The sequence below is a fragment of the Acinonyx jubatus genome, chromosome A1, assembly GCF_027475565.1.
Source record: "Acinonyx jubatus isolate Ajub_Pintada_27869175 chromosome A1, VMU_Ajub_asm_v1.0, whole genome shotgun sequence".
Lineage (NCBI taxonomy): Eukaryota > Metazoa > Chordata > Mammalia > Carnivora > Felidae > Acinonyx > Acinonyx jubatus.
This window is the reverse complement of record NC_069380.1, coordinates 235,287,867-235,312,448: the sequence shown is the minus strand read 5'-3', so window position 1 is coordinate 235,312,448 and position 24,582 is coordinate 235,287,867. Positions and strand designations below refer to the sequence as shown.

The window sequence follows — 24,582 nt, the reverse complement described above, 5'->3', positions numbered from 1 at the left end:
CTTTGACACCCTTGGTAACAAACCAGTGCTCTTTGCTTTTCTGAGATCTGTGAGCCACTCAAGCAAAGCATTGAACCTGAAGAGGGGGCTGTGGGAACCTCTGACTTGCGGCCATTCGGGCAGAAGCGCAGGTGACAGCCCGCACTTGTGACTCACCCAGAGCGGAAGTGGACGTCTTGCGGGACCGAGCCCTGAGCCTGTGGGATCTGGCGGATGGTGTCAGGAGTAGCCAAACCTCCAGACAGCCCGCCGGGGTCACACAGAACTGCCCGGCGTGGGGAAAACCCCTGCGTGTCAGAACTGGACTCAGAGTCAACACTGACCACTGACCAGCAACGTCCCGTTTTTATGGACTTGTAGGAGTTCTTTATATATTCGAGGGATAAGCCCCTCGTCACCTCTGTACGTGGCTCAGCTCTGGGAAGCACACGGCTGTCTGTCCACGGACTGCCTAGGCAGGACCCCAGCCTGGACACTTGGGGCCTGGACACCAGCAAAACTCCCGTCATAACCCAAGGGCTGTGGAGACCGGGTCTCTCAGCAGCTCTGGGGAGGCGTGGCTCTGTGAAGGCAGCTCCCGGCACCGTCCGGAAAGGCACTGCACACGCTTGGCTTTCTGGAGGATCTCTGCTGACTGCTGCAGACCGGGCGTGAGAGCGTGTGGGCGTGCACACGCGTGCTCACGTGTGATGTGTGCAGCGTGCGTGGTGTGTGTGTCCACGCACACGTGTCGTGGGGGGGCATGTACGAAGAGGGCAGCCCACGTGTCTGCGACTTCACGTATGTGGCGTGTGCAGCACACACAGTGTGTGTACGTGTGTGTCTCTGTGCGTCCAGGGACGCAGACAACCTGGCCTCCAGGAGTTTTGGACGTCCTTCCCACCCCAAGACCTCTGGCCCCACAGCTCTCCCAGGTATGTGACGCCCAGAGGCCTCCCCGTGGGGGACCGTGGCCACCGGCACCTGGGGGAGGGTACAGCAGGAACGGAACAGGCCAGGGTCCTGCCTGAGCTGCCGGAGGCCACGGACACTGAGTCAGAGCGGACCTTGCCGGCTCCCGAGGCACCTTGGTGACTGGGGAGCAGGGGGCATAACCACGCTAGGGCCCACGTGGCTCATCCCCTTGGGGCAGGGTTTCTGTCCCATTGGGGTCTGTTGTGATGGCTCGTCTTCACCCTCGACATCCAGAGGCTGGCAGAGGTGGAGACACCTGGGGGCCCGGGAAAGTGGGCTGCAGCCATGCAGCAGACAGGACCCCGGGGAAGCAGCGCAGGAAGCTCCAGATGGTTGAGGCCTGGGTCAGCAGCACGTGGCTGGGGCCGTGGAACATGGGAAGACTCTCTGTGCGTGTCCCACGGTCCCTGAAGGAAGCTAGGTGTCCTTTGGGGAGGGCGATCTGGGGCAAGCATGGTCACAGGGCAGGAGGGCCCTGATGTGGGTGTGCCTGCGGGATCCGCCAGCTGGGGGCAGGGCTGGGGGCCTTGTAGGAGTGACCGGTGTCCTGGGAGGTGGGTCACAGCCTGGCGGGAGGGACCAGCTGAGGGGCAGAGCTGACTGGCATCTAGAGGGACCCCTCTGGCCACAGAGACTGGACGAGAGATTCTCAGGGACCAAGGGCAGGGAGCCACACAGGACTCTGGTGTCCTGTCTCCAGAAGAAGGGCTTGGGTTGGGGGTGTGGTGGTCTGACTGCAGGGCTGGAGTCTGGACAGGTGGGGAGCCTGCAGGGGAGCGGACGAGCGCATGAGGGCTCCGGAGAGTCGAGCCAGGGTGGGGCTGAGCCAGTGGGCACCAGGGACACCTGTAGGTGTGGGCGGGGGGCTCAGGTTAAGGCCTGCTCCCCAGAGGCCCAGCTGTGCTCCCTGTGGGTGAGGGAGGAGCTGGGTTAGAAGAGCTGACTCAGGAGCGAGAGCCTCAGGCACAAGGTGGGTGAAGCCTTCGCTCCAGCCAAGAAAAGGTAGCCACAGAGCTACGGTGGTTTTTCCCACACGGATTTATTGTTGGTGATGCGTCACACAAGATGCCGACCACGGACACAGACAGACAGATGCGACACCCGTTATCTATGCAGAGTACTCAGCTCCTCAGAAGGAGGCAGACCCGGTTCCTGTTGGCCACGACCCCCGACAGTCCACGAGCTGGTTTCCCTGCGCGGGGAGCTCCTCGGCCCCAGGCACCAGGGTCCCCTCGCTGGGCCACCACGCGGCAGGGTTCTGACTTCCGGCAGCTGCTTTCCTCCAGGCGACGCGGGCCACAGTCTGCACCGGCGTGGCTGATATTCCTTAACCGACAACTGGAACGTTGGCAAGCAGATGTTCAGAAACCAACCCTGCGTTCTGAGAACTGGCTGTGATTCACAGGGAAAAAGGATTTAAAACAGCCATTCCCTAACGTAAACGGTGTTGTTACTGATGCAATGTGTGCCTGGGAGAAATCAAGTCCCGGGGGCCTTCCTCTCCAGGGCCCAGGTCTCCAGGCCGCCTGCCACGGGCACGCTGTGTGGTCAGGGCCCGCCAGGTGGGCACACGCTCCACACGTGAGGAGCACACCTTCTCCCACGGCCGGGGGTCCACGTGAGGTGGCCACGGCTGACTGGGGTTCACTCGGACTCCCCGGAGTTTTAGTTCTCTTGGCTAGAAGGAAGTACAGAGCATCTGCGCTGCACACGCCGGGGCCCTTGGGGGGCCGCGAGCGACTGGGTGCGTGGTGTGGAGACACGTGGTGGCCCCCGTTTGTGGCCTTGTGCGGTTTCCCTGCTGTGCCTTCTGCACAATGAGGCAAAATAGGACAATGGGCTTTCCTAATTTGAGCCCAAACGGAACACCCAGGAAGTTACAAGCACTGGGCTCTTGGCATCCACAATTACCACTTTTCTCCTCAACACACGGGCGACAGCAGGACCCGCGCTGCAGGGCGGCCGGGGAGGGGAGCTGGCGGGGCACACACGGAACGCGGACGGACGGACGTCTTCTACCTGCGGGGACGGCACAGATCTACGGCAAGTTATCACAGCGACACAGCACGGACGGCCAGTCCCGTCCTGGCGGCAAGGAAGGGGCGCAGGGGGTCAGGGCTGAGCCTCTGCGTGGTGCGGTCCCGGGAATGCAGAAGGGGGACCCTCCGAGCAGCCGTCTCTCCCGAAGCCTGGCTTCCCGCGGCGGGGCCCCCTGGCCTCTGCGTCCTCTACACCAGGAGCCAGTGGCGCAGCTAGAAAGGAAACGGCCTCTTCAGGAGCAAAGCGGGGAGCCACTTGGGTAAAGGCGGCTCCTGGGCTGCGGGCCCTGCTCAGGCCAAGAGACCCGCCAGCAGAGCGCCCGGCCACCACGCAGCACGCTCAGCCGGGCACGCTGGTCTGGGGTGCCACAGGCCGGACGCCCACGATGAGCTTCTAGGAATACGCCTCGCGTAAACAGCCTTCCACGTAATGTAAATGTACGTGAATAAACCACACGTGAATACTTACATGCTGAGCCTCAGAGAAACAGGTAAACAAACCCGTTGGCGAGGAGCAGCCAGAGAGCAGGGCTGCGGTGGTGGGGCCGGGGCGGGGCCCCCAGGGCGTGTGTCACGCCAGCGGCCGGGTGGACAACGCTGGCTGGCTGATCGGCGATGCCCCGGGCGCCCCGGGGCCGCCTCTGTGGGGCCTCTGAGCCCCGTCCCCATGGACGGCCACACCCTGCGCTTCCGTTGTGTTTTCTCGACCCCGGAGGAGTCGGGGGCAGGCCCCACTTACCGCTCTGGGAGGCCAAGACCGACAAGAGTGGTATTTAGTCCTCCGGCAAATGTCACCACCTGCTATTATGCAGCTGTTACTTCGGCCTATTTTTGAGCACAAGCCGTTCGATCACTAAATGGCAAGAACCGTATGTCTTAAACGCTTCGAAACAAGAACATGCAGGCTCGTTCCTGGCGCGGCCGCACCAGGGGCGGGAAGACGCTGAGTCTACCGCGGGTGGGACAGGGCTCCCCGCCCCCTCCAGGAGGACCCGCAGGGCGCGTCTGCAGTCCTGGCCAGGACACACACTGCCCGCCGGGGTCCCCGGGGGCCTGGGCAGGGCCATGTAGGGCAGGCAGGTGGAAGGGGCTGGAGCCCTAGAGCTCCACGGGGACGCCCCACTTCAGACCAGTCCGCTTTTCAGGGACACAGAAGTATCTATCGATGTGCGGGGACCACACGGCGCAGAGGTCAAGCGAGAGACCAAAGAGGTGGGGACTGTGTTTGCTTCAGGGGTGGGGGGAGGGGCGCGGGCAGGTGCACGTGTTTCTCAGCGTGGCGTCCGTGTGGCTTTGTCACTTAGACAAATAAATCTAACAGGAGGAGCTGTGTGTGCACGAGTAAGAGGGCGCTGTACGTCCACGTGCCTGCGTCGCAGAGTTCACGGAACTTTTGAGGGAGCCGAGACCCGGAGGACTGGGCGAGTGTCACACACCGGAGCCCCGAGGGGAACAGAGGCAACGGGCAAGGGTGGGAGGCGTGGGCTGCAAAGTTCCCAGAACCGGCAACACCCACTGGTCCACAGACCCTGGACACGCACGATGTCTTGTGCAAAGGGAGCCACCGAGCGCAGCCTCAGAATGCCAGAGGACAGCACCTGTCCACCGAGAACTGTGCGTGCACGGAAGCAGTCTCCTGAGTAAGGGCAGAATAAAGTTCACAGACACACGAGACTCGGGACGTGTGTCAGGCGCCCTCCTTAAAGGCAAGTCTGAAGGACTGTTTCTTCAAGCAAGAAAACGAATCCTCAAAGGGGCGATGTATATGCCAAAAAGTCGGGAAGAAAAATAAACAGCCAACATGCACGTTAACCCAAGAGAGCACTTCCATACAACACAGCAATAATTGTGATAATAATAGTGTCTAATCTGTGGGTTAAAAAAAAAGACAGAAATTGGACGCTAATAGCATAATAAGTCCTTGTAATATTAACGATGGGGGTACTTTATATATTTAAAGTGAGATACGTACGTATGATTTCAAAGGTAACTATTAAAGGAATAAAGTATAATTATGTAAGTAAAGCATATGAGTATGTAAGTTCCAAACAGAAAAAAGGGGAAAAAGGCAAAAAAAAAAAGCAAATCCTCCAAAAAGCGATCCATAAAAAGGTAATAAAGGAAAAAAGAAACATTAAAAATGCAGCAAAGAGTTAAAAAGATCATGGAATCAAGCCTGAATCCATTAATGATCACAACAAATGTAAATGGACGAACCTCTCTGTCAGAGCAAAAAATTCCAGGTGTACCCCAGGTCTGCAAAAGAGGCCTGCATTTTGAGACCGTCGCAAAGTTGAAAGTGAAAAGGTTACACAAGAGGGCGCCCGGGTGGCTCAGGTCATGATCTCACGGTTCGCGGGTTCGAGCCCCACATCGGGCTCTGTGCTGACGGCTCGGAGCCTGGAGCCTGCTTCACATTCTGTGCCTCCTTCTCTCTCTCTGCACCTCCCTGCTTGTGCTCTCTCTCTCTCTCTCTCAAAAATAAACATTAAAAAAATTTTAAAGGATTACACAAGATATTTCCGGGAGACTCCGGAGAAACCTGGTGCGGCTACGCTCATCTCAGCCCCAGAGAACTTTAGCAGCAAAAGCACCACAAGGGAGAGAAGACGTGTGAAGTCCCGGGGGAGACGTGGCCGTCCGAAACGTGTCTTTACCTCAGAAGCAGCCTTAGGATATAAAGCAAAAATCTGTTGGAGCTACGGGGGGAAAGTGGACAGGTACGCTCCCCAGGTGGGATATTCTAGTGTCTCCCAGTCCTCTGGGCGAGCCAAGCCGAAGGCGAAGGCGGCACGGGTACAAGACAGACTGCAGTGACCACAGCCTAGCGGGGCGGACGGAAGGGGGAGCGTGTCAGCGGCTAGAGGGCACGTTCATCTCAGGATGCGCTAGCGTCTGCCAAGGGTCAGGGGCTCAGCCGCACACAGGCCCGCACTCGCTTCCGGGAACCGGGTCGCAGACGTCTGAGCGAATGCGACTGCTTCACACACGGACCGCAGGCAGATCAAGGAGACATCCCTACACATCTGGGGACTTGAAGGCACCTCGCGGGGTGGAGAAGTCACAATGAAAGTTAAAATACCCTTAGCACTAAGCGATCGGGAAAACACCAGGTTAAACGTGGTGGAACGCTTTGTTAGGGAAGAAGAGAGCTTGGAGACCGAGGGCCCAGGGTCTCACTTGAGAAACTCGCGAAAGTTAAATGGAAGAAATCCAAGGACGGGACAGACCCAGTTCTGCCGCAGGCCCCGTGGGACCCGGCTCCTCCCACCCCGGGTGCCCTCCTGCCTCTCTGCAGCCCCCCCCCCCAACCCGAAGCAGCCTGAGTGACCCCCTCAGGTCGGGCTCCAGACCTCCCGGCCTCTGGCCTCCTGCCCCCCAAGGGCAAGGGCGGGCAAGGCTCTGAGCTGTTGCAGACCATCTCCCTCCCTGGTCCCCGGTGGGGCAGCCCCCTCCCTCACGCAGGAGACCCCCTCCCGGGGCCCGCGCCCCAAGCGCGACCCCTCTGCTCCCTCTTTCTGCCCCCTTGCTGCCCCGCCCGGTACAGGGGTGCTCGGGGCAGGCCCGACACCGCATGGCCCGCTCCCAGTGTTTGCTCAGGGAATGAACGTGGCCTCGTGGCTCAGGGAGGCCCGAGACGGCAGGGGGGCACTCACCCTGAACTGGCGCACCTCCCCGCTGTCCACCAGCTCGCGCTCCTGCTCGGGTGTGATGGCGTACGCCAGTTTCTAGAAGGGAAGGGGAGGCGTGGGCACAGGTGTGCGCTCGGTGAAGTGCACAGGCCCCTCGGACACGCCGTGAGGCTGGGGCTGACGGCCTGGCCTCCCCAGACCCTGCAGCAGAGTCCAGCCCGCGTGAAAGGGGAGGTTTCTGTCTCTTCTGTCTCGACACCAAGCTGGCTGTGGGTTCCGGGTGAGTGAATGGCACGCACTCCCCCTGGAAGTCTCTGGGCCGGGGACCCTCCACGGTCGCCACAGCCCACCTGCCTCACCTACTGAGATGTTCTGTGGTTTGTGTTCGGAGTCTGGCCCTTGGGGCTGCAGCCCTGCCTGCTCCAGGCTGAGAGAGGGCCCCTGGCTGGGCCCCGCAGGCAGTGAGGGGTCCCCCTGCGTCATGCCAGCCTGCTTTGCCTGGGGCTCCGGTGACCCTGGGGCTCCCTCTGTCCCTCCCTCCCAAGAGGCCCCGGGGAATCCCAGGGACCTGGGGCCGTGCCTGCCCCAGACCCGGCCCGACTGGCCAGGACTGCTCATTCCAGCCTGTGGGGGAGCCGTGTGGCCCCAGCAGGGTCCCCGGACTGGCCAGGGCGTAGCAACGGGGCTCGGCTGCCCACTCTCCCCAGGAAACTGTGGGATGCAGGCACAGAGCGGCCTCGGAGCGACCTTTCGGGCCGTTCCTTCCAAGGAGGCCTGGGTCCTTTGTTGCTTCCAGGAATCCCGGGCCAGGAGATAAAGTGGTGGCTGGTCCCCCGCCCCCTCCTTTACAGGTGGAGGAGCGTGTGTGTGATGTGGGGGGGGGGCCCCAGGGCAACCCCCACCACACAGACTGGGCTCGGATTCCAGCCCCAGCCCCTGACCGCTGCCTTCCCACCTTCACCAGGCACTGTGGAGCACGAGAGTGCACAGACAGGTACACACACGTGCGCACACAGGAGGGCACGTGAGACATGCGCACCCACGGACACGCACATAGACAGCCGCGATTCCTCCTGCACCTGCCTTCTCCATTGTGGCCCCGCCCCTTCCACGCCTCCTGGAGGTCAGAAGTTCTGGGGGTGCACAAGCAGGAGCAGGCCTGGAGGTAGGGGGTGGGGGGGTGGATGCCCACTGGGCTGGGTGGTCTCCCGGCGGGGGCAGGGCGGGGCGGGACAGGGTGGGGCCCGTGTGGACACGCACCTCCCGCAGGGAGCCGGGCAGACTGCAGAGCTTGTAGGCCGCGTAGACGGGCACCATACACATGGAGGACGAGGCGATGGCCCAGCCCAGGGCATTGGCCCACTTGGGGAAGGCGTAGGCTCCGTAGTGCGGGGGCCTGAAGGTCACGACGCTCACCACGACCACAAACTAAAAGTGAGGGCAGAGCTCAGGCTGCAGCTCTCAGCCGGCAGACCAGGTGGCCCGGGAGCAAGGGTTTCACGGGGAGGGTCTCCCGGGCAAGGCAGCTCTGGGGTCCGGGCCCTGCAGACGGCGCCTCTCAGAGGGTGGGGGCACTCACGTGCCGCTCCGCGAGGGCGGGGCTGGGGTGGGGGTTGCGCGCCCCCTCACTCCTGGTGGCCGTGCCTGGCGCACGCCCTCCGTGTCACCGTGTCCAGGAGACCCCCCCCCCCCCCCCCCGCCCACCGCGCCCCGGCCACCTCAGCTCTCGGAGCGCCGCTGCCTTGGTCTGGAGGCAGGTGCTGGCCGGGGCCGTCGGCGGCTTCGGGGTGTCTGGGTGCAGCTCGGGGAGAAACCCTGTCCGTGCTGGCGGCCAGGCTCCCGCTTCCTCCCGTCTCCCTGCCTCTCCGGCTCTGGCTCTGGCTCTGGCTTAGTCTCTACCTCTCTGTCTCCATCTCTCTCTGTCTCCGTCTCTCACTAGCCACCGGCTGGCCCAGGATGGCGCGTCTGAACCGCCAGCAGCTGCAGACATGCAGCTGGGGACCGTCAGGCCGGGTGGAGGGCCGAGGGGTCAGGATGCTCGTCCCGGTGAGCAGTTCAGTTCAGACCTAGACTGCCCTCGAATGGCCTCCCAGGGTCACCTGTCCAGGTGCTCTGGGCGACCGGGCCTCGGTCCGCGACTGCTGGGCTCTGCTGTTGAGGAAGCAGCCGGGGACGATCCCTACTGAACCCGTGTGGCCCTGTGCTAATAAAACTGGCGGCCCCGGGCCTGATGACATAAGCCAGGCAGCTCCCAGACGTGCCAGTGGTGCCCGGGGAGAGTCCCGAGGGCGGCGCTCGTGACAGGGCCCGAGTCACTCCCGTCCTCGGCATTAGAGCCCGTGTTGCACCCCACCCCCGAGGTGCAGATTCACCGGCCCTCTCTGGCCTCACCCCCGCGGCAGAGGTGAGACGCACGGGACCCAGTGCTGAGGCTTCTCAGTGTGGCCGGGGGCAGGGGGGATGCCGTCAGGAGGCCACAGAGGATTTTTGGGGCCAGGCTGCCCTTCTGGCTAAGGCCAGCGTGCAGGTCCCACCCCGGCCTCCCATCATCGGGGAAGCCCAGGCGTGTGCGGCCCCGGAGGGACCCGGACCGAGCCGTGTGCGCACGCGGGGCCCTTACCAGGAGGAAGCAGGGGCTCACGAACTTCCAGCACAGCCTCCAGTACAGGCTGGGCCGCCGCCCGGTCATCTGCTGGATGTCGTCGCTGAACTGCCGCACGCCTGGGCCGGAGGGAGCCAAGCAGGCTGGTCAGGACACCCCCCCCCCGCCCCTCTGCTGGGGTGCTCCCCTCCCCACCCTCCACCCCCCTCCACCCCCTGAGCCTGTGCTGGGGTGCTCCCCTCCCCACCCTCCACCCCCCTCCATCCCCGAGCCTGTGCTGGGTGCTCCCCTCCCCGTCCCTCCCCCCTGGGCCTGTGCTGGGGTGCTCTCCTCCCCACCTCTCACCCCCCGGGCCTGTGCTGGGGTGCTCCCCTCCCGACCCTCCACCCCCTGAGCCTGTGCTGAGTGCTCCCCTCCCCACTCCCACCCACCCCATGCCTGTGCTGGGGTGCTCCCCTCCCGACCCTCCACCCCCTGAGCCTGTGCTGGAGTGCTCCCCTCCCCACGCCCCTCCCCGGACCTGTGCTAGGGTGCTCCCCCCCACCCCTCACCCCCCGGGCTGTGCCAGGGTGCTCCCCTCCCCACTCCCACCCACCCCTACGCCTGTGCTGGGGTGCTCCCCTCCCCACCCCCCCTCCCCAGACCTGTGCTGGGGTGCTCCCCACCCAACCCCCTGGGCCTGTGCTGGGGTGCTTCCCACCCCCTGGGCCTGTGCCGGGGTGCTCCCCTCCCCACCCCACCCCCTCGACACCGCCCCCTGGTCTTGCTGGCCAAGGTCCCCATGCACGTTCACTGTTGTGACACGGGTGACGTTGGCTCCTCTACCATCATGATCACCGAGGGACACGTGAGGCCCCAACGCTGTCCCTGCCTTTCTGCCTCAACTGTTCTATTTTCCCTTTAAAAAACCGTGGTAAAATACACGATGTAAAATTGTTTTAATCATTTTTAAGCGTTGAGTTCAGAGGCATCAACTCACACTGCTGTGTAGCCATCACCACCATCGTATCCAGAACCTCCCCCCCCCCCACACCGAAGCTCTGACCCCATGAAGCGCTGACTCCCCTCCCCCGCCCATTCTGACCTGGCTTGTCTCGCTCAGCATGGCGCCCCCCAGCGGGCGTCACGATGTCCTTCCTTTCGAGGCTGGACGGTGTGCCAGCGTTATGTCCACAATCACTATCGTTTAAGGAAAGCTGTTGCCGGAAGCCTAACGAACTGGCACCTTCTCTAGACCTCAACGGTGACCTCTCCCTCCCCGACTCTGGCCTCTGCTCCTACGACCACAGCTGGTCTGCTGAGCCCAGGGTGGGTCTCGTGAGTGTCACAAGAAGACACCTCCATTCAGAATTCCCTCCGCACACGCCAACCCCATCATCAGAACCCCAGACGCGGGGACGGACCAGGGGAACGGGGACGGGCAGAGCCAAGGCTGGCCCCTCGGCCCCTCCTGGCCCCTGGTTGTCGGCTCGGGATGCTTGGTGCAGAGAGCCCCGCACACCGACGCAGCCATACAAGCAACACAGGCTGTGCACTTAGATCGGGGGACGTGAGTTGCCGTTTGGAGAAACCACGGGGACTCCGTCTCCTGAGGCTTGGGGAGCTGGCGGTCCCCGGCGCCCCTCGCACCTCCACCAGCACTGAGCTCGTGACCGGAGGTGGGTTTGAGGCGCTTTCTCTTCCACTGCCAGGCTCAATTGGGGGGTGGGGGAGAGAGCGCCACTTAAAGTGATAAAGCATTGACTCCAGGTGCTGATGAAAGCACAGAGTTCGAGGTTTCCCTTTTCTGTAGAAAAGAGAATAGGAAAAATGTTCTTGGAATAGGAGCTACTTGTCAGGAAGGCTCTCAAAGCCCACGTGTCTCTTCAGGCCAAAGCGTCCGTGGCTCCGAGGCAGAGATGTGCCCCTCGAGGGGCCCTGGGGCTCCTGCACAAGCCGACCTGGTGTGGCACCACAGACCTTTAGCTCAGTCGCACAGGGTCACGGACAGGTGCGCCTGCTGCACGGAACTTTCTCTGCTAACTCCCTCAGAAGCTTGGCCAGGCGGGTGGGGCCAGCGCCACGGCCCCACCGTCCGGGACAGGGAAGGGTAGGGCCTTCTCCAGCTCGGGTGCCCGTGGCTGTCACGACTACACCTGGGCGCCCTGGGACACAGCTCGGCAGCCCGGGAGGGGTCTGGGGGCAGCCTGCCCCGCAGCGGCTCCCAACCACAAGGGGCTCGTAGTTGGGACTCAGGAGGCGGCGGCTGACTCGGGGAGGTCTGCCACCCAGGTCGGCGGGGACGCCGGGTACGAGAGCAGCGGTGGCACTTTGGAAGCCTCCGATCACCTCCCACCTCGGTGAACTGTGTCGCTGGTCAGGCTCCCCAGGAAGAAACAGGCCTGTTTCTCTGTGAGTCGCCTCACCTCCGCCGGCCGTTAGCGTCCCAAAGTCACCACAAGCCCTTCTCTGCCAGTGGCCAGCTAGGATGTCTGCACGGCACGATCAGGTGGCCACGCTGAAAGCTTCTGACCACGGCAAGCACGTGCGCACCATCCAGGCGAACCGTCCTCATTGACCCCGCCCAGCAGATGGTTGCCCAGCCTCCCGTCCTCGGTGACGCTACGGGAACCACGACGCTCAGCTTCCGGGAGTCCACACGCACCCCTTTCCGAGGCGGCTTTGTGGGAAAGGAGGCAGCACAGGGACAAAGCCAGCCCCGGCGGAGGCTCCGTCCTTACCGTAGAACCAGGCCACCCCGATGGCCTCGATGAGCACTCCAAAGAGGATGGACGTGCCGGCCGCGAAGTGGTCCAGCAGCGTGAACACGTAGATGCCACCCTGCAAGAGGGGGAGAGCCCGCTCAGCTTGGGGTGTCCGGCGTGGCACGCCCCGCCCCGCCCACGGAAACCTCGCTCACAAAAACGCTTTTTCCGAAACGTACACCTGGCCTGCGGATTCGGCCTGTAGACGCTCTTACTCCCCACACAGGCCGGCTGCAGGCACTGAGAACCAGTCCACACACAGCTTCTCGGATTGTGCCTTCTGTGCAGAGACCAGAAGGACCGCCCCACCCCTCCCTGCGCCTCCCCTCCCCTCCCCTCCTGGGGCTCTGGGTGCAATCAGAGATGAAAAGCAACCAGATGCCAAACACAGTAGGGCCTCCGTGGGAAGGGAGCTCCCGTCCTCACGGACAGGCCTCTCCCAAGCCCCCAACCCCACAGATCCAACAGGCAGGTACTCAGCCACAGGCATTTTCCCCGGCGGGTGGGGGGGGGGGGGGCGTCCAGGAGCTGCAGTAACCTGAGGCTGTTTCACATGCCCCAGGGCTACCCCACGTGTGACCACAACTGCCCCGAGTATGACCACACTACCCGCGTCATTACCAGTCACGGCTTGTCTGGGGGGAGGCTCTCGGACACACGGTTCTGTCTGGCCTGGTGGCACCAGCCCCGTCTGGCTCCAAGTGCTAATAATGAGAATGGTCAGGCCAAGCGCCAGCCGGTACTTACGTTGGTGACGCAGAAGAGGGAGAGGAAGAAGGTCGCCAGGACGATGGAGAGGGTGAAGAGCTCCCGGTGCCGGTGCAGCAGCTGGAACTCGTCGGTGAGCCCGGTGATCACCGACTCCATGCCGCCCATCTGCAGCAACAGCAGGGGTGCGGCACTGTGGGCGGGCCTCGGTCTACGCAAAGCCCACCGAACCCACACCCGGGTGTGCACACAAGCGGGGGCCGCACGGCATCCGGGGTGCGAGTGCCCTCGGCCACCGGAACGTGGACCCGGGGGCGGACGCCGTCCCATGCAGTGACCCCCGAGTGGCCAACGTGGGCCACACACTCACAGGACACCGCCCGTGGCACCGCCACGAAACCTCAGCCCCGTCCGCCTACTCTAAACAGACGTCTCCCCACAGCACGGCCTGTTGGTTCCTGGGGAGACCTGGCGTGGCCACGGGCCCCGTGCTCACTGGGACAGCCTCCCGGACTCCGTGTGCCATCGCGAAGGGGCGTCTTCCAAGCGTCCTCCTACTTGGTGGCCCTCTTTGCCCTACTCTGTCGAAACCAGTTCCTCCGGGAGGTGCTGTTCATGGGATTCATCCCCACCAGCTGTGGGGCCCGGGGCCACGGTCACCCAGCGGGCATTGACCAGATGGCTGGGACACGGGGCCCAGGACGAGGGTCCGTGACCCACACACAGGGAGGGACTCGTGGTTCTCTGCACCTTCCAGGAAGCCATGGGGACCCCGAGGTCTCAGCTGTTGGTCCCGAGCAGGCACTGGGGACAGATGAGCCTGAGGGAGTCCTGTAGGCCCACGTGCTGCCTCCCTAGTGCACACGCACACGCACTCACCCACACCCACATGCGCGCACACGCACGGGGCCACAGGGAAGATACTCGGTGGGCCGGGGCCTGGCTGTGGCGCCATTGCTGCCCTGCCCTGCAGGTGCGTCCACCCCTCCCGGGGGGCTCAGGGGTCCCGGAAAGCGGGGAGTAGGAGGGGCCGGCCCCGGCTCTGGGTGGTCCTCACCCCATTCCCTGTGCTGCCCCTGCCACTGGCCCCGCACGGGTGCACTTAGGGTCTGTGGGACTCAGGCACAGGGCGGGGCTGGTGGCCCCGAGCGGAAGAAGGGGGGGTTGGCCCAGCCCCCCCCCCCCCCCCCCGCCTCCGGAAGGGTCTCCAGCGGTCGTGGGGGTCCCTCCCTCCCGCCAGGCAGGGGCTGGGGGTGAGCACAGAGACTCTGTGAGGGGGCCTCGAGGGCACCCAGCTGTGACGGGCAGGGCCCCTCTGGTGCATGGGGGGGGGGGGTCACTCACGGCGCTGTCGATCCCCAGGGTGAGCAGCATGATGAAGAAAACCACGGCCCAGGCCGAGGACAGCGGGAGCGTGGCCAGCGCCTCGGGGTAGATGATGAAGATCAGCCCGGGCCCTGAAAGCAGACCCTTCACTCGCTACACACTCATGCCCGTGCCCACACACGTAAAAGCTTGCACACGCTCATGCATGTGCGTACACACACGCACGCTCACACACGAACACGCTCACGCGATGGTACCCGTAGCATCACGTCAACAGTTTTCTGTGTCAACGCATCGCCCTGTGTCTGATCTTTGAAAACCACACAATGAGTATAGAAAACACCAGCTCAGCGAATGCTTCGAAGGGGCAGGTTTCTGCTCACATCTGAGCCCTGGGGATCATCCCCTTCTGGGACATCCCCGGGAGGGGGCCTTGGGTGCAGGACACACACACTCCCGCCCTCTTACCCCGTGGGTGCGGCCTGGGTGGGTGTGGAGGCCGTGGGCTCCGAGCCGGCAGGGAGGCAGGGATGGGAGCCGTGCGGGACCCAACCAGACTGAGTGCGGTGTGGTCTCAAATGATCCCAAAGTAAAAACATTCCCATGAGAAACTGGTAATTCGCTATTTTCACGGGCACTAGCACACCTGCTGCACCTGTGCGTGTAAGGACATAACTTACAGCTTCCCGAATCTTCCTTCAGTCTCCGGCAGGGCCGTGGCGGGCCCCGGCTGACGGGATCGGGGCACTGAGGGATCGTGGTGGAAAATGGAAGAGCGGCCACAGCCAGGGTGTCCCAGGGTCCGCATGGGACCCCGTGCTCGGACCTGGCTTCCCTGCGTTTCCTGTTCCCATGGAAGGGGCACAGTCCCCAGCGTGGGGGCGAGGGGCGGCTCATTAGAGATGCTCTTAGGTCCAAATGCCTTAAGCCTTGGACCCAGAAAGTTGGCGGTCAGCCCGACTGAACGTGGTGTCAGTACCTCTGCCTTTCGGTTCAGAACCTCAGTTAACATTTCACCCTGTTTTCTCGAGAATTAGAGCTAAATGGCATTTACTTTGCTGGCCACGGAAACGCACAGAAGACATTCACTCTGTGCTCAGGGGTTAATGGGGGCTCTGTAAGCGATTCCTATTAATCATAAAAAAGGGCAAGCAGGAGAAATGCACAAATGCAGCAGTGAGTAAATTTCACCGCTCTGTATTTATTTGCAGTATGTTCCCCTTCTCCTGCCTTTATTGGATTTTTTTCCTGGAGGAAAGAGCGTGGACTTAGGAAGCACACGCCCAGCCCCTGACCTCCCTGCCAGCCCCAGAAGGCCGGACCCGCGCCTCCTCCTTTCACGGCGGCAGTCTGAGGCCTCAGCGCTGCGAGGACCAGACGGGGTGATGGCTGCGGGCGGCGGGCACGGGCGGGGCGGCCCTCTGCTCCCCTCCTCCCCTCCCTGAGCAGCTGCCCTGCCCCTGACTTGAGTGAAAAGACCCAGGAGGAAAGGAGTCAGCGAGACTCAGGGCTTTCCCGAGCCTGAGGAGCAGCCCCCAGGAGGAGAGGCGCCTTCTCAGAGGGAGCGAGGGGTGAGGACAGAGGCGCAGGGGTAGAGTCCTCCTCTCTGACCTGCCAGGCAGTCCTGGGCAGGCGAGGGGTTGTCGTGATCTCAGGAGCCCCTGGAGTCCCGCACCGACCCAATGCCAGGGCTCTGCACCCGCGTGCCAGGACTGGGCAGCCCCCACAAATGCCCAGGGGGCCCCGTCTGCACCCCACACCTGAGCCCGGCCTCCCGGCACGCTTCCTGCTCCCCGTGTCACCCACCTGTGGCCACTTCCGCACTCACACACCTGGTGTCTGCGGGTCGGCCGGGGGCGTGGGCTGGGAACATGCGTCTCCATTGCCCTGTGTGTCTGAGACTTGAGGATCTCTCCGGCCGTTATGCACAACCCCTCCAAATCTGTCCCAAGCCACCCGGCTTCCCTCCAGCCCTGCCGTCTGTGTGGCTTGGAGTAGCTCAGGGACCCCACCCCCAAGTGTAAACGAAGTCCAGGGGGCTGCTGTGTGCCAGGTCCCACCCCAGGGACAGGGCGGCAGACCCTGGCGCTGCAGCTCCGAGGCCTCTGGCGGGAGCTCGCGGGCAGCGGGGGGGGGAGCGGGGCGGCGGGAGCGTTGCTTCACCGAGTACCGCGGGCTCTCCGCTCTGGAACGCGTGACGCTCCCGTGAGCTGCACGTGAGGCCCCGGCTCTCCCTCCCACTGCGCGGGGTAAACGCTGGGCGGACCGGGCGGGGTGGCCAGGGCCGTGGAGCAGGCAGGGCCGGGGGCGCCCCGGGCCGGCCCAGGGGGACTCACCGTCCTTGGCCACGTCTCCGATGGGCACGCTGTGCTTCTGGGCCATGTACCCCAGGAAGGAGAAGACCACGAAGCCGGAGGAGAAGCTCGTCAGGGAATTGACCGAAGTGGTGATGACCGCGTCTCTGGGGGACGAGACAGCCCCGCCACGTGCTGCGGCAGCCACAATCTCCTGCCCTTGTTCTTAACGTACCGCGTCTGGGGCAGGTGGCTTTGGAGGGGCGCTTTCCCTGAGGGACCCGGCCAGCCTCTCCACGGGCTGTACCGCAGACAGCCTGGTGCTCGCGGTGGCTGAGCAGCTCTAGGCTCCGGGTGTGTCCAGGCTGCAGCCCCGGCCGGGCCCCGGGGTGACCAACCGTCCGTGTCCCGGCACCGAAGGTGAGACAGTGCCCACCTTCAATGCTGGGACTCCGGGGGTGCAGAACAGACAGCCCAGGGTGTCCCCAGCCATGTCCAGCAGGGCTCCTAGATGCCTCGGGGAGACCTTGGTAAAATGCAGGTTCTGAGGGGAGGGTCTGGCGGGGCCCAGATGCTGTACTTCTGTTGGTTCCCAGTGCGGGGGTGCCCGTACCGCCGGCCCGGGGGCCCCGCTCTGAAGGCTGGGGACTGAGAGGGCTGGAGGACAGCAGGGCAGGGGCAGCCCATCGGGCGCCACAGTGGAGGAGGGGCGGCTGCACGGTGCCCGGACCCGGGTGAGGACCAGGTGGGCTTGGGCAGAGGCTGTCCTCCCTCGTGTGCGGCCACTTGGCCGTGCACACTGTATTTTCACTGCAGTTTGTGTCCCCGTGACGCGAAGAAAACAAACACGACCCCATAAGGATCAAAGAAAGCAGGTCCCAGATGAACTTGCTTTGGTTTCTGCAACCATTTGGGGTCCAGCATGTGGCTGCAGCTCACCGGGCCTTCCCTGGGTGCCCTGCACTGGGTCTGGGGCCTCTGCTCCCTCGGTGCGGGACCGGTGGGAAGACACATGGGCGCTTCATCATGGGGGGGGAGTCTCGGGGGAGGCCTGAGCCTGGGCACTGCGGGGAGGGGCACCTGGGGCTGGAGGAGGGGGATCCTCAGGGGGGAGTGGGAGGGGCTTCCTCCTGGGGGCGTGAAGAGCCACTTTGTGTGTTCTCTGTACCTTCTTTACAGGGAAAATCAACATTTTGCCTGTAACTTCTGCCTTTCAGTTCCCACTTAAAAAGCCATTCTGGCTCAGAGGCTCTGCAAACAGCAAACGCCCTCCCTTCGTGTGGGGACACGTTCTCTCCAAAGCTGGGAGCTGGAAGGCTCTGGGGCAGGGCCAGGCACTCGGCTCTCACCTGTAGCAGTTGTTGGTGAACTTATTGTAGCTGGAGAAGGCGATCAGCACCCCGAAGCCAACGCCCAGCGAGAAGCACACCTGGGTGGCGGCATCTATCCAGACCTGCGCAGGGCAGAGGGGAGAGAGGGCGCGCTCAGGAGGGCACTGGGGAGGGAGGGGCAGGGGTGCAGGGGGCGCGCTCAGGAGGGCAGAGGGGAGAGAGAGGGGCAAGAGGGGCTCAGGAGAGGTGGCTGTCACAGGCAACCATGCGAAAGACCGCCACCGGGGGCCGTGGAACAGGGCTGAACTTAAACACGACATTGTTACCAACAGCAAATCGCAGCGACCACATGATCGGCGGCAAGTGCCGTCTCCGGGAATAACCCTGCCGTGTGGCTGGCCCGAGAGCCCAGCACGCAAAGGGGCCGTGTCTTAGGGCCTTGTTTGCAGCTTCCCCCGGAATGTCAGGAGGTCATCCACGCGGCCAGACCCGTCACTCATTTATTAATGCTACGGATGTTGGTGCCTCGATTGGACCTGTGCCCGCTGACACGGCTTTACGTCTCTCCTGTGGCACGCGGTATACACTTAGCGACCCACGTGGACGGGCCCAGGAGGCCTGACTGCAACTCAGACACTGGTGTGTGCTTGCTCGGCCCAGCACGGATGACACCGGGGCGGCACGCACGTGTACAAGGCGTGTGGCCGATGACTGGACCGATACGGTATCTGAAGTCCAACAGGAGCGTTTGCGTCCAGGTGACACGGGAGCTTCTCGGGGAGGTGGGCACCGCCTCGCTCCCGCACGGCCTTGGCTGGGGGTGGAAAGCAGCTGGCCCCCTCCCTGGGGGAACCACCCCGCAGAGTCGAGGCCACAGCTGCCGTCTGAAGGGGCTGGCTCGTTCCGGGGCCCCTGTCTACAAGACCCTGTGGCCCGTGGTGGCCCGTGTGGGCGGGACCCTCAGGCAGTGCCTCCAGGGCTGCCGGGGGCCGGCCGTCCACCCACGCTCAGGACCAGCAGGGCTCCTGTCATCTGGGCGGCATGCTCAGGGTCTTGGGATCACTCTGACGATCGGTGTGCTACAGGCTGGGCCTCAGCACGAGGCCGAGGGTGGCTGAGTGGGCAGTGGGCCAAGGGACCCCTGCTCGGCCATCTCCCGTGCCCCCGTGTGCCGGTCACTGGTCAGCTGGCCTGGCCAGGCGGCTGTAGGCAGGAGCTGAGGTCACCGGGGGCTCCTGCCTCCTGCTTAGCCCTGGCCGGGTCAGCGTGCACCCGGCCTCTGCACGTGCGGCTTGCCAACCAGGATGTGCCTCCCGGACTTCGGTCCAGGCCTCTGCTCCTTGCCACCCGTGGGACCCGGCTCCGGACCCAGCCCGAGACCCATGCTGGGACCCACCCTGGGACCCACCTGGCAGCCACTCTGGGCTGACCTGGAACCGCCCTTCCTTCCTTCACTTCCTGACCTCTGCTCTCCTGCTGGAAGGGGAGCTCTCCCAGGACGGGTCTCCTCTGCCCACGCCTGGACCTGGCCCACCCCGTGGAGCGGCCCCAAGGTCGGCCGATGGAGGAACGAGGGTCTGGATGCACCTGAGGATGCTGACCCCTGAGGAGGAGCCCCCTGTCCGCACGGGGGTCCGGAAACGGAACCTCAGGATGCAGGGCCGCCTCTGTGTCAGGACAGGGCAGGGACACGGGAAGGGACGGGGCAGACGCTCTCTCTGCCCTGTCTGCTTGCCAGGAGCCTGTGCGTAAGCCCCGCTCCAGACGTTCCCGAGAGTAGTGAGGGTGCCTTCCGGCAGGTCCCCTCGGACCGAGCCCCGGGGGATGGGTCGGGGCCAAGCCTGGGAGGAGGCCTGCCAGGGAGCCAGTGACCTGATCTGGGCCAGCCTGGGCAACCACGTCCCCGGGTGCACCTGTGGGGCACGGCTCCGCTGCCACGCCCCAGGGAAGGACGCCCGGGTCACTGGATGTCTCTGTGTGTGGCCACCACGAGTCGAGGGTTGGAAATACCGGCAGCACCTGGGCCGGAGGAGCCCTGGGAGGACACCCCAGCACCATCAGGAAGCCAGTGAGGCCCCATCTCTGCCACACCCACTGGAGGCCTGGAGGAGCTGCCGCAAAGGGAAGCTGGGACCCCACAGCAGGACAGGAGTGGCTCTGCCCTCCGGACCCGGGATCGCAGGGACCTGTCTCTTGGGGACCTCAGGCTCACCGGAGTCCAGGGGCCATGGGCCTGCTCTGTCCTGGTGTACATCCCTTCCTAGCCCTGAGCTGACAGAGTGGTTGGAGAGGACGGGTCACGCTGACTGGTCCAAGGTAGTCATCATCTATCCATCGCCCATCCTCTGTGTCCGTCAATTGGTCACCGAACTGTCTACCCATCCACTCGTCATCCTAGCAACTACCCACCATCTATCACCTGTTTTACCATCATCTATCTATCCAAACGTCTATCATCCATCTATTACCTATCTCTCCATCAATCCATCACCTATCTATCCATCCATCAATCCATCTATTCATCCATCCATCATCTGTCTACCTATCATCCATCCATCCATCCATCATCCATCTATCCATCTATCTACCTACCTATCCATCCATCATCCATCTATCCAATCCATCCATCCATCCATCCATCCATCCATCCTTTATCTATCCACCTACCTATCTACCTACCCATCCATCTATCCAATCCAATCCATCCATCTATCATCTATCCATCTATCTACATACCTACCTATCTACTTCTCCATCCATCATCCATCTACCTATCTATCCATCCATCCATCCACCCTTCATCTATCCATCTATCTACCTACCTACGTACTTCTCCATCCATCAATCCATCATCCATCCATCACCCACCTATCCATCTATCTACCTATCCAACCATCATCCATCTATCCATCTACCTATCTATCTACTTCTCCATCCATCCATCCACCCATCATCTATCCATCTACCTACCTACCTACCTATCTATCCATCCATCCACCCATCATCTATATATGCATCTATCTACCTACCTAATTCTATAAACATCCATCAATTCATCTATTCATCCATCCATCATCTATCTACCTGCCCACCTATCTATCCATCCATCATCCATCCATCCATCCATCATCTATCTCCCTACCTACAGACCTATCTACCTATCCATCGATGCATCTATCCATCATCCATTTATCTATTAACTCTACCTTCCATCTATCATCTATCATCTACCTGATCTTCGGCAACCTCTCACGTCTGCCATTTCCTCTTCTCTGCCTCACACGTGAGCGTCTTTCTGCAGCACCAGTCTGGCTTCTTCCTGTGCACTGCCCGGTTTTCCTGCCAGAAGTACTAGCCTCTTTACGTTGTTCTCACGTTATTTTCTTCGAATTCTTCCTCCTCCCGCCACTGGCCTCTGACACCCACAGCCTCCTCCTCCTGCAAGAACACCGTGTCTGCCCATCGGCCTTCCACCATGAGGATGCTCTCCCGCTTTCCTCGCTCTCACGGAGCACCCACCCTGCTGCTCTCACGGCTTCGCTGCCTGTCCTCGCGTGGACCGCTGTGTGCTGCTCACCCCGCCCTTGCCTGTGGGTGCCTCTCACCGCTGCTGCAGCTGCACAACCTTGCCCTGCCACTCCCCAGCTCCCTGGGGGCTAGGAGCTGCACCTGCCTTCCCTCCTACCTGTTGCCCCCATTTCTACCTGGGGGCCGCGCCTTCCCTCGTCGCGGCTGAGCGCCACACTGGACTCTCACTGCCTCCTAGTGGCATCGGGCAACAATCCTCCAAAAGGCCCCCGGACCCCCGCCTCGTCCCCCCAAATCCCGGCCGCCCTTCCCCGTGAGGCCATTCCCCGGGCAGCCACTGGGGTCCCCACCATCTGCTAAAATCTAGTCCACCCGAATTTTCAATGATCTGCCCTGAATGCCTTTTCCATCACCGCCTGCCTCTGCCCATGGCCACCCCCATTTCTGGGTCTTGTTTCCCTAAAATGCTGCTGTGGTTTCTCTCTCCCTGTCCTGGGAGACCTCTGTCCCACGGCCTGGCCAGGCCTCCTCCCTTCACGAGGCCGTCCCCCAGTATCTGCACACAGAACGAACGCGTCCTGAGCTGGAGAAACGCATGGCCCGCCACAGACCTAGTTTCTGATGTGGCATGACTTAGATGGCTCCCGTGTGCCACGGCACCATACGTGAGTCACCAACAAGGTCTGGCTTCCCCAGGAGGGGGCCTTGGTCCGTGCACCCGTGCTGAGCAGGGAGCCAGAGCTCGGGCTGCGTTCCAGGTGCGTGGCCACACTTGCTGGCACAGGCTGGGCAGAGGAAGCCGCGGGCCTCTGTCCGGGAGAGGGGTGGGCCACGCGGAAGGTGCCGGGTGGAAGCAGCCTTCTGTTCTGTTCCTGCAGAGACTGAGCAGGGGACCTGCTCCCCCAACTTTCTCATTTGGTCCATTCAGCTCCCTGCCGCGCCCGCATGTCCCTCTGTTTGGCCTGACAGTGCACTCGGTGGGCGGGGCCCGGGGCCGGCGGACACAGCAGGGCAAGTAAGAGGCTCTGGCCCCGCTGCCGCCTTCGGGGTCCCTGACCCAAAACGCGGGGGGAGCCCCGCGGCACGGAGCCTGCTAGCGCGTGCGCACAGCGGGGCCGCGAGCAAAGCCGTACTCACAGAAGACTCGCAGAGTCGGTGGAAGTCTACGCTCAGGTACGCTCGGATGCCGTCGACGGCCCCAGGGAGAGTGAGTCCTCGAAGAAGCAGGGCAAAGAGGACGGCGTACGGCATGGTGGCCGTGATCCACACAACCTGGGAGAACACAGTGCCACCAGGCGTCACCGGCCACCCACCGGCAGGGCGGGCACAGCGTCACCGTGGTTGGTGGCCTCCGGATGGGAAACCCATCGTCCCAAACAGTCACAGGATGCCAGCTCAGCAAAGTCTCCCTGCAGCGCACCGTTAACGCCCTCCACCCTGTAACTTTCCCAGGGATTAAAATGGAACAGACCATTTGGCAGAGAAGGGACATTCCTCTTCTGCATTTGGTCTGCAGCAGTGGGCGGGAGGGGCTGAGCCCCTGATGAGTGAGACGCAGTGAATTTGCACTGGGTGTGCAAACGCACGCGTAGTCGGCGTGTAGCCGACGGACTCCGGGCCGGGAGACGGAGGGAGGAAAGGAACCCGTCTTCACCGAGAGGCTCCCGGGGGTTGGTATCCTACTCCATGCATACAGCAAGCGATGCACGTTTTGGTCAAAATTGCTTTGGGTGCCCAGATAACCACCAAAATATTTTCATCGGCAAAAACCAATTTATGTGTGCTTGCGTTCACGCTGGAAACACCCTACCGTGAGCGCCTTTCTCTTGACGCCATTCCTTACCCACGGCCACCTGTCCACTTGTCAACCTACCACAGCCACCTGCGCCCTCCCCAATGTACCACGGCCCACCTCTCCACTCCCCAACCCAACCGCGGCCCCCAAGTTCACTCCCCGAGCATGGCCGTGTGTCCTCTCCCTAGTGGGCAAGGCCTCACCTTCCCAGAAGTCTTCACTCCCTTCCACAAGCTAAAGTAGAGGAGGATGATGACCAGCACCAGGCAGGATGTGAGCTGCCACCGAGGGGGGCCCAAGTCGTCGATGCCACGGCTCTCGTGAAGGTGCAGCACGCCTCGCCTGGAGAGGGTGGGACAGGCGGGTGCTTCGGGGTGCTGCCTCCCTACCCAGAACCAGAACCGGAAAGCTGAGCTTGCCCAGAGAACTCCCCACCCCCAAGAGGCCTGGCGGAAACCCCCGGGCCCGATGGGACCGGAGACCCCACTCAGAAGGGTCAGGCCCACCAGCGCGGCTGGGGGGCGGGGCCCGTGCCCTCGAGGGCTATAGCGTGCCGGGACCCCGCAGAAGCCCAGCCCCGACCTCTCGCGCTCAGCGCCCCCGCTTTGCGGAGCTGCAGAAACCAGAGGGAAGGTGCTCAGTGATGTGGTGCCCTGCGCGGTGGTCCAGGGCGCCCTCGGCAGAAACGAGGCTGAGCTCGGGACACACAGACGCCTTCGCCGCTCTCTCAGGGGACGGCGGAACAGCTGGCAGCACCCGCTCTCACGCTCCAGCTGCCTCGAGCAGGGTTCCGCGGGTAACGGACTCAGGACGACTCCGCTCCAGGCTTGCCCAAGAACCCGTCTCGTGGAGGGAACCCATCCTCAGGGCAGGACACGAGGCCATGAAGAAAGGCAGCGGGACTCGTGGCCCACGGAGCACTCCCTGGGGGCCGGTCTCTCCTTAGATCCCTGCGAACATCTGCGGGGGTCCCGGGTGCCTCTGTGCACGGCATCCCCTTAGATCCCGTGCCTGTGTGCGAGGGTCCTGGGCACCTCTTAAAATGTTTTTCTTTTTTAATGTTTATTTATTCTTGAGAGAGACAGAGACAGAATGCGAGTGGGTTAGGAGCAGAGAGAGAGGGAGGCACAGAATCGGAAGCAGGCTCCAGGCTCCGAGCCGTCAGCGCAGAGCCCGATGCGGGGCTCCAACTCACAAACCGCAAGATCGTGACCTGAGCCGAAGTTGGACGCTCAACCAACTGAGCCACCCAGACGTCCCCCTGGGTGCCTCTTTACATGCTTTCTCCTTAGATACACAGAACCCTTAGCTCCCGTGACCACCTGTGGGGTCCTGGGCGCCTCCCTGCACCGTAGTCCCTTAGGTCCCCGTGACCGCCCGCGGGGAAGGTGGCGGCACCATCACATTCGCCGTGCACCCGCTGCCTGGCCTCGGCGGCCGGAATTTTGGATTGACCCTGACGGCAGGCTGTGCCGCTGCTCCAGGAAGCGCAGGGGCCCCGTTTTATGAAAGGAGCCATCACTGCCCAGGTTTGCTGAGGTCCTAAGAGAAGAATCCTGATGCCCACGGTAGAAATCTGTGGACCCCAGAGCTTCCCACCAGCTATAGGCGTCACGGAGCCATGGTGGA

The 24,582-nt window shown here is 62.9% G+C and overlaps 1 protein-coding gene across 1 annotated transcript in view; it reads right to left on the bottom strand.

The window, feature by feature from the left end:
- Nucleotides 1–1,969: 1,969 nt before the first annotated feature.
- SLC6A3 (solute carrier family 6 member 3) overlaps nucleotides 1,970–24,582 on the bottom strand; it is a 41,071-nt gene continuing 18,458 nt past the window's right edge. Inside the window, exons 6-16 of the mRNA XM_027073028.2 lie at nucleotides 23,157–23,295; nucleotides 22,296–22,430; nucleotides 17,649–17,752; nucleotides 16,342–16,466; nucleotides 14,024–14,136; nucleotides 12,719–12,847; nucleotides 11,948–12,047; nucleotides 9,246–9,346; nucleotides 7,886–8,053; nucleotides 6,650–6,721; nucleotides 1,970–3,206 (exon numbers count right to left, since the gene is read on the bottom strand). Of these exons, the coding sequence (XP_026928829.1) occupies nucleotides 3,183–3,206; nucleotides 6,650–6,721; nucleotides 7,886–8,053; nucleotides 9,246–9,346; nucleotides 11,948–12,047; nucleotides 12,719–12,847; nucleotides 14,024–14,136; nucleotides 16,342–16,466; nucleotides 17,649–17,752; nucleotides 22,296–22,430; nucleotides 23,157–23,295 (1,210 nt within the window). The 3' untranslated portion in view covers nucleotides 1,970–3,182. The remainder of the gene's footprint in view (nucleotides 3,207–6,649; nucleotides 6,722–7,885; nucleotides 8,054–9,245; nucleotides 9,347–11,947; nucleotides 12,048–12,718; nucleotides 12,848–14,023; nucleotides 14,137–16,341; nucleotides 16,467–17,648; nucleotides 17,753–22,295; nucleotides 22,431–23,156; nucleotides 23,296–24,582) is intronic.